The sequence below is a fragment of the Homarus americanus genome, unplaced genomic scaffold (assembly GCF_018991925.1).
Source record: "Homarus americanus isolate GMGI-L3 unplaced genomic scaffold, GMGI_Hamer_2.0 scaffold50564, whole genome shotgun sequence".
In the NCBI taxonomy this organism is placed as follows: Eukaryota; Metazoa; Arthropoda; class Malacostraca; order Decapoda; family Nephropidae; genus Homarus; species Homarus americanus.
In genome coordinates, this window is record NW_024715014.1 from 5,475,503 (window position 1) to 5,492,337 (window position 16,835).

Sequence of the window (16,835 nt, forward strand, 5' to 3'; positions counted from 1 at the left end):
CAGGCAGCCGGGGCGAATTCAGCCGCGGGGGGTTATTAAAACTGGCGGGGGCTCTGTCAGGGGGGCGATATTTACGTCTGTAGTGGCCGCCATTACGATAACACGGCAATACAGGTGGTGTATGGTGAAGGTGTATGGTGGAGGTGTATGGTGTAGCTGTATGATGAAAAATAACCTGGTTTCTTTCCTTATATTTTCCATAATAATACTGCAAACTATTATCACTATTAAGACCATTATTGTTGTTATTATTATTGTTATTATTATTATTATTATTATTATTATTATTATTATTATTATTATTTTATTATTATTATTATTATTATTATTATTATTATTATTATTATTATTATTATTATTATTATTATTATTATTATTATTATTATTAATTTTACTTTCAATAGACATGGTAACCTGACGTCCACAGACTGTACGCTTATTAAGATCAAACATCCTAACCTAACCTAACCTCAACCACTATCAGAACAACCACATCAACCACCACCTCAACCACTATCAGAACCACCACATCAACCACTATCTAAACAACCACATCAACCACTATCTAAACAACCACATCAACCACCACATCAACCACTATCTAAACAACCACATCAACCACTATCTGAACAACCACATCAACCACTATCTAAACACCCACATCAACCACCACATCAACCACTATCTAAACAACTACATCAACCACTATCTAAACAACTACATCAACCACCACATCAACCACTATCTGAACAACCACATCAACCACTATCTGAACAACCACATCAACCACCACCTCAACCAGTATCAGGAGGCCAGGGCAGTGATCCATCATTCACTACCACCACCATAATTGTTAGTCGACGTTTAGCACTGCTATTGTAAGTGGCTGATGACGGGGCCCCTACACCCTGTTACACACTGCTACACCCTGTCACACACTGCTACACCCTGTTATACCCAACACACGGTTACACCCTGCTATACCCTACATCCTGTTATATTCTACATCCTGTCATACCCTGCTATACCCAACACCCTGTTATACTCCACACCTTGTTATGCCTGTACCCTGTTACACCCTAAATCATATTACACACTACACCTTGTCACACCCTACACCAAACCTAACCTAACAAAGGGATTAATTTTCTTCTTTTCTTCGTGTCATCATAAAAATTGGCTGATATTTTAATTCTCATCGACTTGGGTTTATACTCTTGTTGGTAATACTAATATAGTCGTTCTAGTCGTCATTCTTATTACCTTCTTAATACAGGATAATAATAATAATAATAATAATAATAATAATAATAATAAAAATAATAATAATAATAATAATAATAATAATAATAATAATAATTGTAATAATAATAATAATAATAATAATAATAATAATAATAATAATAATAATAATAATAATTGTAATAATAATAATAATAATTGTAATAATAATAATAATAATAATAATAATAATAATAATAATAATAATAATACTGTTCTTACATACGTTACAAGGGTCAAATGAGCTCCCGAATATAACTTTTAAAGGAAACACATCGTAAAGGGTAGGTAGTGTTGTCTCTGTACTGTACTGGTAGTGGGTGAACACAGCTGCTGTATCAGTATACTGGTTCCTGGCGGCCATAGACTGACAACAGGTCGCCATTACCAGAACGACAGCTATTGACTAAAAGACAAAAGACGAACTATAGTTAAAACAACCTGGCGTATGGGTATAAAATATGACTTTTTAATGGGTGTACATTATCGTCCAAAAACAAAGGCCTATAAAACATAAAGAATGTAACAGCTTTTCTTTTATTTGACAGGCGCAGTTAAATTTGCATCGAGATTTAAATCGATTAACATTATCTGAGTTTGAAAGTATTTATCAGACTTTTCTCGGCACTGCTTTCTATAATACTATATCTGCAGGTGTATGGTGTACCACTGTATGGACGACTTAGACACAACGGTACACTTTTCCACAGTCACAGGTAACTAACTAACTAACAGGAAACTCTGGTGTATCGGCAGCGAGCTTTACACCCTGGGGAAGAGTGATGACGTTACACACCGCCGCCCGCACAAACACTTGACACACTCACACAAATGTTTCCCTAAACCTTCCCGCCAAAATCCGCACCCTCCACCCCGCTAAAGTCTCTATAAGCGGGAAAGTCGATGGCTGGGGCGCTCTATTTCCCGCCAAACTGGGTGTCTCACTCACAATGGCGGACTGTCCAAACACTCCACTGACTCTGGCCCGTTGTCTCCGTCGGTGGACAGTCAAAGGGCACGTCGCTGAGGGCAAATACAGAGGGAGGGGAGGAGAGAACTACTGAAAGGTACGATGAGAGGTTAAGAGAAGAGGATTCCCGCCAGGATTTGTGGATTATTGAAGTGACAAGGTAAACTCCACCTCGCTCTTGTTCCCACCACCCGGGAGAGAGAGTTGAGGGAGGGGGGTAGGATGAGGTACACACTTTATTTCTGTATTATTTCCCGTATAACAAAAACTACAGTAATAACACCCAAAGAAAAACAAAATACAGTATTATATTTCCCGCCATAAACAGGTGCCCGTAACTGATGGTCACACTGTTATGTACTCCTGCTATAGCGGCCGTCAATAACAGGTGCCATTATATCGAGGCAGGAGACACCAGTTATACACTACAAGTTAATATACCGGATTTATTTAACAGTTATCATCGCCACCGTCTTTGTCGTCTTGGGTCGATTTAGTTACATTTGTTAAGTTACAGATGGTTAGGTTAGGTTAGTGTAAGTTAAGACAAGAGGAGGTTATATTAGGGTTCGATTAGGTTAGTGTTAGGTTAGTGCTAGGTTAGGTTAGGTTAGTGTTAGGTTAGGTTAGGCCAGGTTAGGTTAGGCCAGGTTAGGCTAGGTTAGGCCAGGTTTGGTTAGGTTAGGTTAGGTTAGTGTTAGGTTAGGTTAGGCTAGGTTAGGCCAGGTTAGGTTAGGTTAGGTTTAAATGGTTCTCACAGTCGGCTGTCTTTGTTTACCTTCTCCAGCTGGTAGTTGGTCCCCCAGTAGACCTTTATATTCCTCTACAGTTAAATTGCTTCTGCCACATTTCAGTCCATACTAAAGGGTTGTAACTGTTTGTGTACGCCAGTAGCCAGGCCAGCCAGCAAGTGTGTACACTAGTCCTCTCTGGTGACACTAAACTGGATTAACCCAGTCATCTCTTTGTCACCTTCAGTCTTTGCTCGCCGCCAGCCGCCCCTCCTGCAGCAGCCTCCGCCAGATTAGTCCAGGTTTGGGTCAACAACGGAGGCGAGTGTGGTGGTGGTGGTCCTCCTGTACACGTGAAGGTTTGTGTCGTGTGTCATTCCTTGTTGCTCATTGTCATCTGTTGCCGTTAAACAGTACACCACTTCGTTCAGGCTTCAGAAGAAAACTGGTTTATTGGTAATTTAAGTGTATACCAGCATCATCATTCAACCTTCAAGAGTATAAGAATTAATATGGGTTACTGAAGGTGTGTTAACTGAGTGATGTTGATGGGCGCGCGTCACACCTCATGTTTACCTTTGTGGCGGCCTGTCCCTCTGACCACCGAGGCCCACTGACCAACTCCTCTATTGGATTACCAGATAAATCCATCATGGGTGTGGATTAGACCTCAAGGTGTCCACAATACCCCAGTGTAGCGGATGGTGGGCCACAAAGACACGAGTTTGCACATACCACACTCCGGCTCAGCGCCCGCCTAGTAGCTATTGTGGCCATATCTTTCATCTTGTGTGGAGGTCCCGCGGCCCATGTTAGTTCCTGCCAAGCTATCCTCACTGATGGCTGGTCCACTAATAAGCAGCACGAAAGCAGTAGAGAATATCATGTCAGACGCCTCAAAATTCTGATCTTTGACTGTCACCCCCCCACCCCCCTCCCCAAAGACGCCTAAGCATTTCTGTGAGTGGCCGTGATGACGCCTACCAAGTTTCAAGTCAATCCATGAAAAGTTTCCAGTTAACTTCACAGACAGACAGGACAGCAATAGCTCTCCAGATTCCTTCGGGGGTGGGTTAATGTAACACCTGTTGATTATTATCGTATGAACAGGTATAAGGAGAAGCTGGGTTATATAAACTGATCACACATCAATGGGTTATGAAGCAACAGGACAGGGCATGATTTTTGACACATGAAACCCAAACAACTTAATCTAATATATCCTGACTAACCTAACCTAACCTAACCTAACCTAACCATTAGAATAAGAGGCCCATCGTAATAGTTCGATTTAGGTGGGTTTAGTTGTGACCCATTAGAGAGGCTCATCTGACCAGCACCCAGTGAGGCAAAGGGTCTGAGTTGGAGAGACGGGTTAATAATATAGATATATAACTAGTTGTGTTGTTATTTATATAGTTAGGCAGACAGGCTTGAAGGTAGGGAGGAAGACAGGCAGGCAGGCAGGCAACATATATGGTTTGGCTGAAGGAATATATTACTCGTATGTACTCGTATATAAATCGATAGTATAGATAATAAAGTATATAGATACGTAGAGAGAGAGAGAGAGAGAGAGAGAAAGAGAGAGAGAGAGAGAGAGAGAGAGAGAGAGAGCCACACTAGTTACATATGTTCTCTTGATTCTAAGTGTAAACATAACTCACTGAACATTACTCACCCCGTTTAGACTACTGATGTGCCTTATAAAACAAATCTATCACTCTATGGCAAGATCGATATAAGATCATAAGGAAATAAGGAGTCTGCTGTAGGCTGGTTGGCCTGTGCATGGCAGCTCCTGTCGAGAGTTACTACCACTCTCTATCATCCATGAATCTATCCAGCCTCCTTTTAAAACTTTCCTGCTTTCCAGCACTTACTACAAAGTTGCTAAGCCTGTTCCACTCGTCCACCTCCCTATTTGTGAACCAGTTCCTTCCTATCTCCCTCCTAAACCTAAACTTATCCAACTTAAATCCGTTGCTCCGAGTCCTATCATGCTCGGATATTATAAGAACTTTATCTATATCTCCTTTATTGATTCCTTTCACCCACTTAAATACTTCTATCATATCTCCCCGCACTCTTCGTCTTTCTAGGGAATGCAAGTTTAGTTTCTTTAATCTATCTTGATATGGAAGGTTTCTAAGTCCAGGAATCATTTTCGTCATTCTTCGCTGCACCGACTCCAGTGAATTGATATCCATTCTATAATAAGGGCACCAGAACTGAACAGCATAATCGAGGTGCGGACTGACTAGCGCAAGATATAGTTGCAATAAGACCTCTGTACTCTTATTACTTACACTTCTAGATATAAAACCTTATTTGCCTTATTTCGAAAATTAACGCACTGTTTTCTAGGCCGTAGGTCGGGGCTTACAAGGACTCCTAAGTCTCTTTCACAAGTCGACTTCTCTAGGTTGATGTTGTTAAGGCTGTATACATTGACAATATTTGTACTATAGAAGCACTGTATTCATAGGTCGAAACGTACAGTAGTGGTAATTTGAATCACACCCTATATCCTTTAGCTGATGTGGTTGGTAGCTGTATTGATATCCATATACATATTGTACGTACAGTAGCTAAAACAACTATCTGTGCAGGTGGGGGTCGATATGCTCCGAAATTTTACGTGTGACTAGTGACAGCCCTCATATACCAAAATTTATCGTCCATGGTCTCATATTGTCTCCCACAAAGTGTGCACAGATAGTTGTTTTAGCGACTGTATATATTCGCAATGATGAGATCCTACTCTAAGTCAGTCAGGAGTGCCGTCTATAGAGCTACAGACGCAGTGGTTTATTTACGGTAGTGTCTTGAGCGTGTTTGTTAAGGTATCATACTAATGTTATAAACCCTGTGTATGTGTTGCAGCAGCTTCACAACCACTGAACCGCTTCGTGCTAAAATATTGATACACTTAACCCTGCAAACCATGGGGGCTTGTTTAGACCTTTAGGGGATGTTGTTCAATAGAAAACATAACCGGCCTCAACAGCAAACAGCCCATTAAAGCGACCACCCCTCACAACAGAACAGTTCCCTGTACACACACACACACACACACACACAAGGTCCCTCTTACCTGGTAACATTATTATCCTACTCACTAATCCAGAAAAAAATAAGACAATATGTTTGTTGATTTGGCCACTTAACACACTTATGAATCAATCAATGAGGCGAATCAACCAACTTAGCGTCGTGTAATGGATTGGGTTGTACAGTTAGACACACGCAGCTGCCCTCATTATCCCAACCGCCCCTCCTCGTCCACGCCCACCCCTCCTCGTCCACCCATCCTCTTCGTCCACCCGCCCCTCCTCGCCCCCACCCCTACTCACCCACACTCCACCTACTGTATACAGCTTCCTGCCTCCCCTCGTTTCCTCACCTCTCTCTCCTCCTCCCTCCCTCTGTCCTTCACTCTCCCCTACTTCTTTTCCTTTCTCCTTCTTCTATCACCTCTCTCTCCTCCTCCTTCCTTCCACCCTCTTCCTCTCCTCTCCTCCCCTTCCCTCCTCCTACCCTCTTCCCCTCATCCATCATCTTCACTATTTAGAAATCCAAATTAAAGTTTTCAATTAAGTAATTAAAAGGTGAGGCGAGGCTCAAGCCACACGGCCGTGACCAACACTCACCAGACAGGTCAGGTCACGGGGAGGTCACCCTGTGCAGAGGTCACATGAGTACTAGTCCTAATATGTCAGAGAGTCCTATTAGTTTAGCTTGACCATTAGGACTGAGAACTGTTGTTTGGGGGGGGCACTCAGGGACCCCCTCAAGGAGGTGCTCAACAGAGTACTCAACACAGGGAGGTACTCAACATCAGGGGTACTCAACAGGAAGGCTCAACATGGCTGGGTACTCTTAGCACAGGAAACTCCTTGGGAAGTACTCAACACGAGGAGGTACTCAACATAAGGGGGAGGTACTCAACATGGGGAGTACTCAACATGAGAGGTACTCAACATGCCCAACACGGGGAAGGTACTCAACGGGGTACTCTCATTATGAGGAGGCACTCAACATGGGAAGTGCTACTCAACACGGGAGGTACCAACACGGGAAGGCATGGGGAAGTACTCAACACGAGAGGTATGGGAAGGTACTTAGGTACTCAACATGGGAGGTACTCTCATGGGAAGGTACTCCAATACAGGGAAGGTTAACACAACACGGGAAGGTACTCAACATGGGGAGGTACTCAATACGGGGAGGTACTCAACAATGGAAGGCAGAAGACGACCCACAACTAGAGCAGCAGACTCCCGTACTAAGGTTTCCACACATTACCATCACAACGGCTAATACTGTACGCGACTTATCCTACACATCTCTCCCTCTCTCTCCCTCCCTCCCTCCCTCTCCCTCCCTCCCTCTCTCTCCCCCTCTCTCTCTCATCTCTAATTTCACTTGGACTCAGCCACTCTAAAAGACTCCTCTCTCTCGATGTCATATTTTTACTTCGCTATTTAGCTCAATCGACAGTTTCTTTACAACCCTCAAGTAAGTTCCGGGAAAATACGACGTTTGGTGAACACATAAGTCGAATACTAGTTTGGCCCCGAGTCAATGATAATATTTTTAGAATCTTTCCTTGGAGGCATCTAGGTCAAAAATATTTAATAAGAGTAAAAATAAGTTTCCTATTTTTTTAAGAAGTATAAAAATCCTGAAAAGTGTTTAAGTGTTTTAAAATTACTTATAAAGGAAGTTATTTAACGTTAAGGTACCATTACATCAGGTAGTTATTTTATCTCCTCTCTTAACTGTTACTCCTTCGTTTCCTCATCTCACCCTACGGCACCTTCCCCCTTCCCTCCGGGCCGTCAGAGGAGAAGCCCCAGGAGGTGTGATAGCTTGACACACGCTGGGTCTTCTTTGCCCCCACACCACCAACACCAACCACAAACGATTGCGAACCTGCCACCTGCAGTTACTCTTCACGTATTTGTTGACACATCGGTGAGTCACTTCCACCACCACCTTCACCCACAGGCCAGACACAGGGAAACATTTGGCTCGATATACTGTAATGTAAATAATCAACATACCTGAGCTTATAAACATCAATTATATAGTGTATGTGTGTATGTGTGTGTGGTGAGTGTCATAGTTGATGTCTTAGGAGCCCTCACAAATGCCCCCACCACCACCCACACATTATTCACAGCTCCGCCACCCTCACCGCCTCTTCCGGATAATTCTAATCTTTTACCGGCTTCGCAATAATTCCCAATCGTCCCAAAACGACGAAAAAATATATAAAAACAAAAGTCACGGTTAGTCGATCACTTTTGTAGAGCCTCACGCCAAATGAGGCTCACTAATGCGGTGTTTGAGTCTGCAGCCTAACAATCTTTGAGTCTTAGCACAGGGTTTTAGGGTCATAACTAATGTTTTGGTCAGCAGTATATTCTTATAACGCAGATATCCTTTGTTAAGTGTTCAGTTATAACAACACATGGCCAGGGAGGCTAGATCAGGCTAGTCTAAGTAAAACTGAGTGAGTTCAAAAGAGCTACATGACCAGGCGGGACTAAGCTAGATGAATCATTCAAGGCGAGACAGTTGGCCGTATTTAAGGTAATTCTTTACATCCTCACGAATTACGGAAAAATACAATTCAAAATTCACAGATTCATTTCACTGTTGTTTTGAAAATAAAATAATAAAAAATAGAACTCGATTCAATTAATTTAGTCAGCGCTCATGAACGCACACCACCTGCCACTCGCCTGGTGAACATCGAACAGTCTTGCCGCTGTGGACTTGTGCAGGAGTCACTTACCAGCTGCCTCGTGGACCTACGGTAAAAAAACACGTACTAATAATAATGAAACTAGGGAATGTACTCAAGTGTGAACCTCGGTAAGTGCTGCTTGAATAAATTAAATACAGAGGTGGATAAAGTGGAGTTATTGTCAAGTCTTTAGGTGGAAGATGAAGGTCAACGGAACATGGGCGCGAGTTGGTGGTGCAAACAAAGAAACACTATATTTTCTGCCATCTCTGGTGAGTACAGTGTTAATCTATTGATGTAAACTTACCATACTAGTGTTTTCCCTCACTTTACGAAAATCATTTGTATATATAATTTCACATAACGTAAATTATAAAATATTTTACTTATATTTCAGTTTGCTAAAGCGTATTTTTAATCTTGATTCTGTATACCGCGCGCCACTGACTGCTCTTTTGTTTATACAGTATACCTCAGTGTTTACCACCGTCTATTGGCTGTAATTTTAGATTTTAAAATACATATTACATCATTACAGTAGACTAGCCGCTAAAATATCTGAAAGATATTTAAATAAAAAAAGTAAATACAGAAAAAATAGAAAGTAGGGAGGTGTTGGTGGGAGTAATTCGGCCGGTGGTGAAAATTTACTCCACTAGCAACTATTTATGGCACTTTATGTAACTAATTAATTTGGTATTTTTTGGTGTTTTGAACATATATACTTAAGACCACCTTAACATTCGCCCAATCTAGCTTATTTCACCTGAAGATTATTAACTATCCTAATGCTATATGTACAGGGTGAAGTGCTGGGTTAGGTTAGGGTCCTGGCTGTGGGGAGCAGCTGATGTATGCTCGGTAGTTTATCCCAACTCTTGTTATTAAACTCGACTCATTGCTCCCAGGATAAAACAACACAGTTAAAGTTGGAAGGAGAGTTTAGGCCATTTTTTAGTGTCGTTTCGTCATGTCTTGGGGCAAAATTTTTCCTCATCGGAAAGTATCTCATTACATAAAGTTTCCCTGGATAATTTGTGAAGTTTGTACACACTGTAGTACTGGTTTAATTATTTCTCGATATAAGGGGCAGTGTGTCATTTGAATATTGATATTGAAACTTTATTAGGTCAGAAAGTTGAGGGTGTATATTGTACATTATTACTGATATTTACATGGACGAGCATTTAGGAAGCTGAATCTCTTGATATGTTTTAGATAGAAATAATTTTTTTAAAAAGTAGTATTATGTTTCGTAGTAAATACAAGGCTTAGTGGACATCTGGGGGCCACTTCTTAACACATTAACTGGCGACGGTGTTGTTTTGTTGACTCGAAACATCCTAAGACCTACGTGGCGTTGTGTTGCGATGGCCAATTTGCTCCCTTACCGCAGTACACCAGTGTTCTACCGTTTAAAAATGACGATTCCTTTAAAATTTGACGAAGGGAACACATGTAGTTACGGTCGAGTTTCATTATGGCCGCCAGAGAGAAACATCCATACATCCAGAATCACAGTGATGATCAAGGTAACACCGAGACCAGTGGAGTTAAGGGGACCTGACACAGTAAGGTGAGGTAGTCATTTGTCAGTGGAGGGAAGGTGAGGAGCATCTCCGGCTGGTGGCAATAAACACATCAGCCAAGTCTCCCCACACTCCCTAACACGAAGATCGTCCCCGAGTCTTCCGGATAAAACTTGTCAGTATTGTATCCTCCTACCCTCTCCCCCTTCCCTCCCCTCCCCTCCCTTCCCCCGTTCCCTCCCTACCTCCGTACACCATAAACCATTCAGTAACCACTCACGAGATATTTAAATCTGGTTAAGCGAACCTTTTACCTCCACCCTGGATGTTTCTACCACCGTCATGGCCGCCAGCCTCACTTGGTCCCGGCCACAACCAGGTGCTAATCCCCGTCTGGCCGCAGCTCCGTCGCTTCGTCGATTAAAACATCATTTGAGGTGTCCACTACCCGGCTGTATCTTGTTATGGGGCAGTAGTGATAGATTGTGTCGATGGTGGCAGTGTCGGGCGGCTGACGGTGGCTTCCCAGGTGCTAATCCAGGCCTGTCTTCCGTAGGTCCCTTCCTATTAAAAGGTCATTTGTAGAGATGTTAGCAGATGATGGGGTCTGGAGGTGATGATTGGTTCCTGAAGGGAGGGGAGGGGTTTGCCGGTACTAGTGCGGATGATAGTTGCAGCTAGCGAAGGTATACGGTTAAATATGTGTTTATTTAGCGGGTATTTTGGTGTGGATGGCGAGAGCGAGTAGAAGTGGATGTGGTCTGTGGTCTGGGTCGTAAGCCGCTTGGATTATTGGTCATGAAAAACAAGTTGGCCAAATTCATACTTTTTTTTTTTAAGTAATTTAAATTGTCAAATCAATGGGTGACTGTTGTGGTGGTTGCCTCTGTGTAATTGCCAGTAATGATTCAGGTACTAATTAAGGTTAAACAGCGAGAGAGAGAAAGAACAGGGAAAAGTGTGTAATTGGGTAGTAACATTAGCTATGGTGATAGATGTACGGAAGAAATTAAGACAAGATTAGGTCAATCAATTATAGCATTTAATGATCTAAAAGACCCAATAAAAACGAACAATAACTACAATCTGAGAAAAAGTCTGCAGTGCTGAGAGGTCAGGACTGAGGTACGGGTCAGAAGCGTGGACACTATCAGCAGACACCAGAAAGAGGTTGGAGGCCTTTGTAATATGGTGTTATAGGCGAATGTTAAGAATAAGTAACAATGACAGGAAAACAAATGAAGAACTACTAAGATTAACAAAAACTTCAAGAGAAATAAGGAAAATCAGATACTTTGGTCATATAATTAAGGATGAGGGAATAATGACAAATATTAATGGGTAAAGTTGAGGGTAGGAGGGCCAGGGGAAGGCAGAGACTGGGATGGGTGAATGAAATTAAAAACTGAGTCCCCTGAGAGATACAAAACCTCAGAGGCTTGGTAAAAACAGCCCGAGAACTTAGGAAGTATGATTGTTGTGTTAGCACTCGAAGACGCTGCGTGTGTGTGTGTGTCACTCATCGCTAGCAACACACACTTCTCCCTTACTAACTTGACTGATTTACATTATTTCCCCCGAGTTCACATCACCCTGCAGCCCATGCCAGCACCCACTTACCCATCACCACCACCATCCCTTACCATTCACCACTACCAGTCCACACCACCACCACCATTCCTCACCACAACTCACCACTACCAGCCCTCACCACCACCACCCCTCACCACCCACCACCATCCCTCACCACCCACCCCTCACCACCCACCACACATCCATCACCACCATCAGACAACTATCACCCTTCATTAGTACCACCACATCTGCAGCAGACCTCACCACCACCGCATCATCACCAGACCATCACCAACTCTCACCAGAACTTGGACCTCATCACCAGTGCCTCATCACCACAACCACCGGACGCGCTAAATTAAATTGTTCACTACCATAGGTGGGTCGGCTGTGTGTGGTTTCCAGCAGGTCGGCGCCTTTGTTCAATAATCCGCCAGGCCAGACGTGACAGGTCGTGGGAGAGGTGTGAAAATACCTTTCTTCGCTATTTTCACCTGGAAAGAAAAGGTATTTGACGACTAGCCTGCAAGAGTTGCCATTTGTGATATTTGAAAGCTTTGTTAATTGCCGAGGTTGATCTAGTCGTTTGGTTCTCTTATTAATCTTGTCATGTTGAGAGCAGTGAAGTGATCATCTTCGTTTGGATGTTTACAAATGGTTTGTATTCGTGTAGTTATGTGTTACAGTGTTGTATACATGGAGTATCTCGCATTAGGCAAGATCTTACCACCGGAGCGAAACTCCGCCTTAAAAATTCTCGGCACCAATCAGAAGGCAGCTGAGCGGTGAGGTGGAGCCTAACGACTGGTAGCTCTTTGATTGGTGTTCGCTGTTAGAAGTGGGAGGAGTAAACTAAAGTAAAATGTGGAGCGGACAGGTAGAAGACATCAGTTCCGTGTTAAGCTCAGTAAGGTTGTGTGCGGTCTCAGATGAGACGTGTAAAAAAATCTGAAACCATAATACGCGGTACTTATCCACTCTGATTATTTGACACTTGTTTGTGGTTTGCTAGTATGGTGAATTTGGGTTGTGCCAACACGTACGGCAGCAGCAGTAGCAGCAACATGGACCGCACGCCCCTCAAGCACTCCTTCTCCATCAGCTCCCTACTGTCAGAGGCCGTCCTCAACGCTGTTCCCGAGGGTACACCAGAACAGCCGACGAAGGACGACGATCTCTGTCTTCAGGATTTTGAAATGACAGCAGCCGTGGAAGATGATGAGGAGGATATTGACGTGACAGGCGCCGCCAGTCCCTTGGCCGGGATCATGTCTGACTCCGAGGTCGAGGAACAACACGACAAGGACGAGAAAGAGGCGAAGAAGGAGGAAGGAGACGACAAAAAGAAGCACGAGAAACCTCACTTCAGCTACAACGCCCTCATCATGATGGCCATCAGGTCCTCGCCGGAGAAGCGACTAACTCTGAGCGGCATCTACGAGTTTATCATGAAGAACTTCCCGTATTACCGGGAGAACAAACAAGGTTGGCAGAACTCTATCCGTCACAACCTGAGTCTTAATAAGTGTTTTGTTAAGGTACCGCGCCACTATGATGACCCCGGCAAGGGCAACTACTGGATGCTTGACCCCTCGGCCGAAGAAGTGTTTATAGGCAGCACCACCGGTAAGTTACGGCGCCGGTCTACTACAGCCTCAAGAAACCGCCTGGCAGCCTTCAAGCAGTCACTCCTTGGTCGCTTCGGGTGTTACTCCCCCTTGGGTCTGGCGCCCTACGCCGCAGCAGCCGCCGCCGCCGCAGGCTTGGGAGGCCCCTTGGTGGCCCTCCCAGGGGCGCTATCTAGTGGTTTAGCCTCGACTACACTTTACCAGCAAGCGTCCGCCGCTGCTGCGGCAGCAGCACTTTACCGGAGTTATCCACCCACATATTATCACGGGATGTTACCCACCTCCCACATGGCCCCTCCTGGACCTCCTGCCGGGCACCCACCACCCACTGGCTTACCCAAGCCCACCGCTCTCAGCCCACCTCCCCAGCAGCCGCCCACCTCCTTCAGCGTGGAACACTTACTATCAGACGCTCATCCCAGCGCCCAGCCCAGGAACCTGCTAATGGGTCTGGGTGGCCTCTCGTCCACCGCCCACTACGATGCCTACAGAAACTCCTTGCTGGCCCAGATGGGCGACGCTGGTCGGCGACACTCCCTCCACCGCCCCGTCACCGTGGTGGGCGGTAGACCCAGCTAATTCCTCCACTATTTCACTTCCTACCCTCCACCTCACCCGGGCGACGAGGTCCAAATGGAGACGCCCAGGGCGGCCCACACCCGTCCACCCGCCGCCCCACACAGCTCACACCCGTAACGTACCTCCCCCACCAGTACCCACACCACAACACAACGCCCACACCTGACAGCTGGGATATTCTAATTATAAAAGGTAAATATATGTTACTTAATTAATACAGTTGTTTTAGCGCTAACTAGTAATATTGTACACAAGGACTGAACAAGTACGTAGCCGCAGACTGTCAAGGTGTGATGCAGTAAACAGCTTTTTCTAATTTTATTTTTCCTTATTGCAGTATCGGACAAGTGGTCGTCGTGTGTGTGTGTGAGGGACTCCATCACCTCAGTGGCTGCTACACCACCTTCAGGAACCCTCTCTAGCACTTCAGTCAACATCTACAATAGGATCACACGAGAAACTGACGAAGGATCCTCTGCACCAGAGCCTCCAGCCGCCTCTTACAATTACTATTGAACCTTCCAGTGAAATCTCAAGTGCTACGAGGGTCACATTTCTGGAGTAGTTCATTAAAGTCTTTAAAAACCACAGAAGTAAAATTTTTAACAAACTCCAGTCAGATCCTCTCAAGGTTCCGTACAATCAAAACATGTCCAAATATTTCTCCAGTTACAAGAACCATCCATCGTCCATCACACCTTCCAGGGAGTCTCCAGTCATTTTAGTGTCCATCTTCATCCCGTCCATTCCTCTACTAACCTTCCATTTGTCACCGAACCTTATAGTCTTGTGATTGTTAATACAGTGAGGGTCATGACACTGTACCTCATCCATTAACAGTGATAGATAATGATATAATACATGTCCTATAATGGTAACAATACTGTATTCTCCTGTAACATATATAACTCTTGATGCTAACTCTCCCTGTAGTCCCCAAGCCAAAGAATATTAATAATTTATTTGTTGGTAATAATTATTTGTTGTATTTTTATAATAAAATTTATGTATTAAACCGCTGCATACTATATCCGTATTGTGGCGTCTCCTCACAGCTCTCCTTTTCCCCCTGGTGACGCTGCCAACTGATGACTAACACATACAGTTTGTGAAGAAAAAAATAAGACGGCACACTTGCTATTGGAACACGATGGAACTATTACTGTCGAAAGAAGAACAATAATTTACATCAGAAAACTATATAAAAAGTTCAATAGATTTTTGTTCACTTAATATAAACTTATAAACAGTATAAGGCTGACAGACACAAAGGTATAACTTGATCAATATATAACGAGTGACCAAGAAAACTTAAGTGAGATATGAAAACTTACTATTACTACATCCTGTACTTACACCTACCACTACTACCACCACCTACCACTACTACACTCTGTGGTGGGGGACTGTTGGTGGTAGTGAGTTACTGATGGGTGTCTCTCTCTCTCTCTCTCTTTCTTATACGGTTGGTTATGGTACTTAAACGGTATAAAGAAAGTTCCATACCTGTGCTGTCCTGTGCTGATTATACCTGTGCTGAGTATACCTGTGTTTAGTATACCTGTGCTAGCCTGTGCTGATTATACCTGTGCTGGCCTGCGCTGAGTATACCTGCGCTGAGTATACCTGTGCTGATTATACCTGTGCTAAGTGAACACAACTCTCTGGGGAAGTCACGCCATACCTGAAGGCCATATTTTTCTCCTCAGGATAATCGATCGTGTCTTAGCAGGTTTGAGGGTTGGATAAAGGGTTTCATACTCTCATAGGGACCCTTTAGGATTGGGAGGTGTTTTAAGGTAGGATAAAACTGTTTTATGGTTGGATATGAGGGTTTAAGGTTGGATAAGAGGGTTTAAGGTTGGATAAGAGGGTTTAAGGCTGGATATGTGGGTTTAAGGTTGGATATTAGGGATTAAGGTAGGTATATGAGGGATTATGGTTGGATGAAAGGGTTTTCAGGTCGGATAAGAAGGTTAGGTTAACGTTATCAAAACTTCTTATGTTAGTCTTTTCAGATTACCTGAAGATTAGACATGCCAGCTTATTTTTACCTGATGATAAAATACCCAATCACTTACCTAACCTAACCTAATGATTAAACACCCTAACACTAACCTAACTAACCTAACCTAATGATTAAACAACCTAACACTAACCTAACCTAACCTCATATAATGTTTGGGTGTTTAATCATCAGGTGAAATAAACTGAGTGTAGTGCCACTTATCCATCACCTGTCAACACCACTTCCATCCTCAGCTGACCATCACAGTTGTCAGTGATGATAAAGACATGACCCAGCATAAGCACGATAGCTGTGATGTGATGCCAGACGAAGCGTACTGTGGAAACGCGCGCGTGTGTGTGTGTGTGTGTGTATGTGTGTGTCAGATGGCAGATTACTACAGTTTAGTCTCACAGGAGCCTCGGGCACACCCTCTTTCACTGCCTGGTTAAAACATATGGCCTCCCTCCCTCCCCTTCCTCCCGGTATGGCGGCCGGGGGGTGAAAGGGAAAGAAGAAGGGATGGAAAGGCGAAGAAAGGAAAAGGGAGAGGTATGGTAAAATGAGGATGGTTGAAGAGAGTGCAAGAATGGCGAAGGAAGATGGGAGATTATGGAGAGTCAGAGAGGTGTAGTGAGGGGGGGTCACAGGGTCATAGGTCAAGGTTATTAGTGTTAAAATATCTGGCCAAGGTGTTTGTTGTAGTTTCCCATTGCCTCTTTGATTCTCGTTTTCTATTTTAAGTTCAGTTTTCTTTCCATTCTCTTATATAATGT

At 43.7% G+C, this 16,835-nt stretch overlaps 1 protein-coding gene across 1 annotated transcript; it reads left to right on the plus strand.

The window, feature by feature from the left end:
* The first annotated feature begins 12,746 nt into the window (after positions 1 to 12,746).
* On the plus strand, positions 12,747 to 15,014 carry LOC121854057 (fork head domain transcription factor slp1-like). The gene is made up of 2 exons (XM_042348450.1): positions 12,747 to 14,243; positions 14,389 to 15,014. Exon 1 carries the CDS (start codon positions 12,858 to 12,860, stop codon positions 14,049 to 14,051), a length of 1,194 nt encoding a protein of 397 aa, XP_042204384.1. The 5' UTR covers positions 12,747 to 12,857; the 3' UTR covers positions 14,052 to 14,243; positions 14,389 to 15,014.
* The last annotated feature ends 1,821 nt before the right edge of the window (positions 15,015 to 16,835 follow it).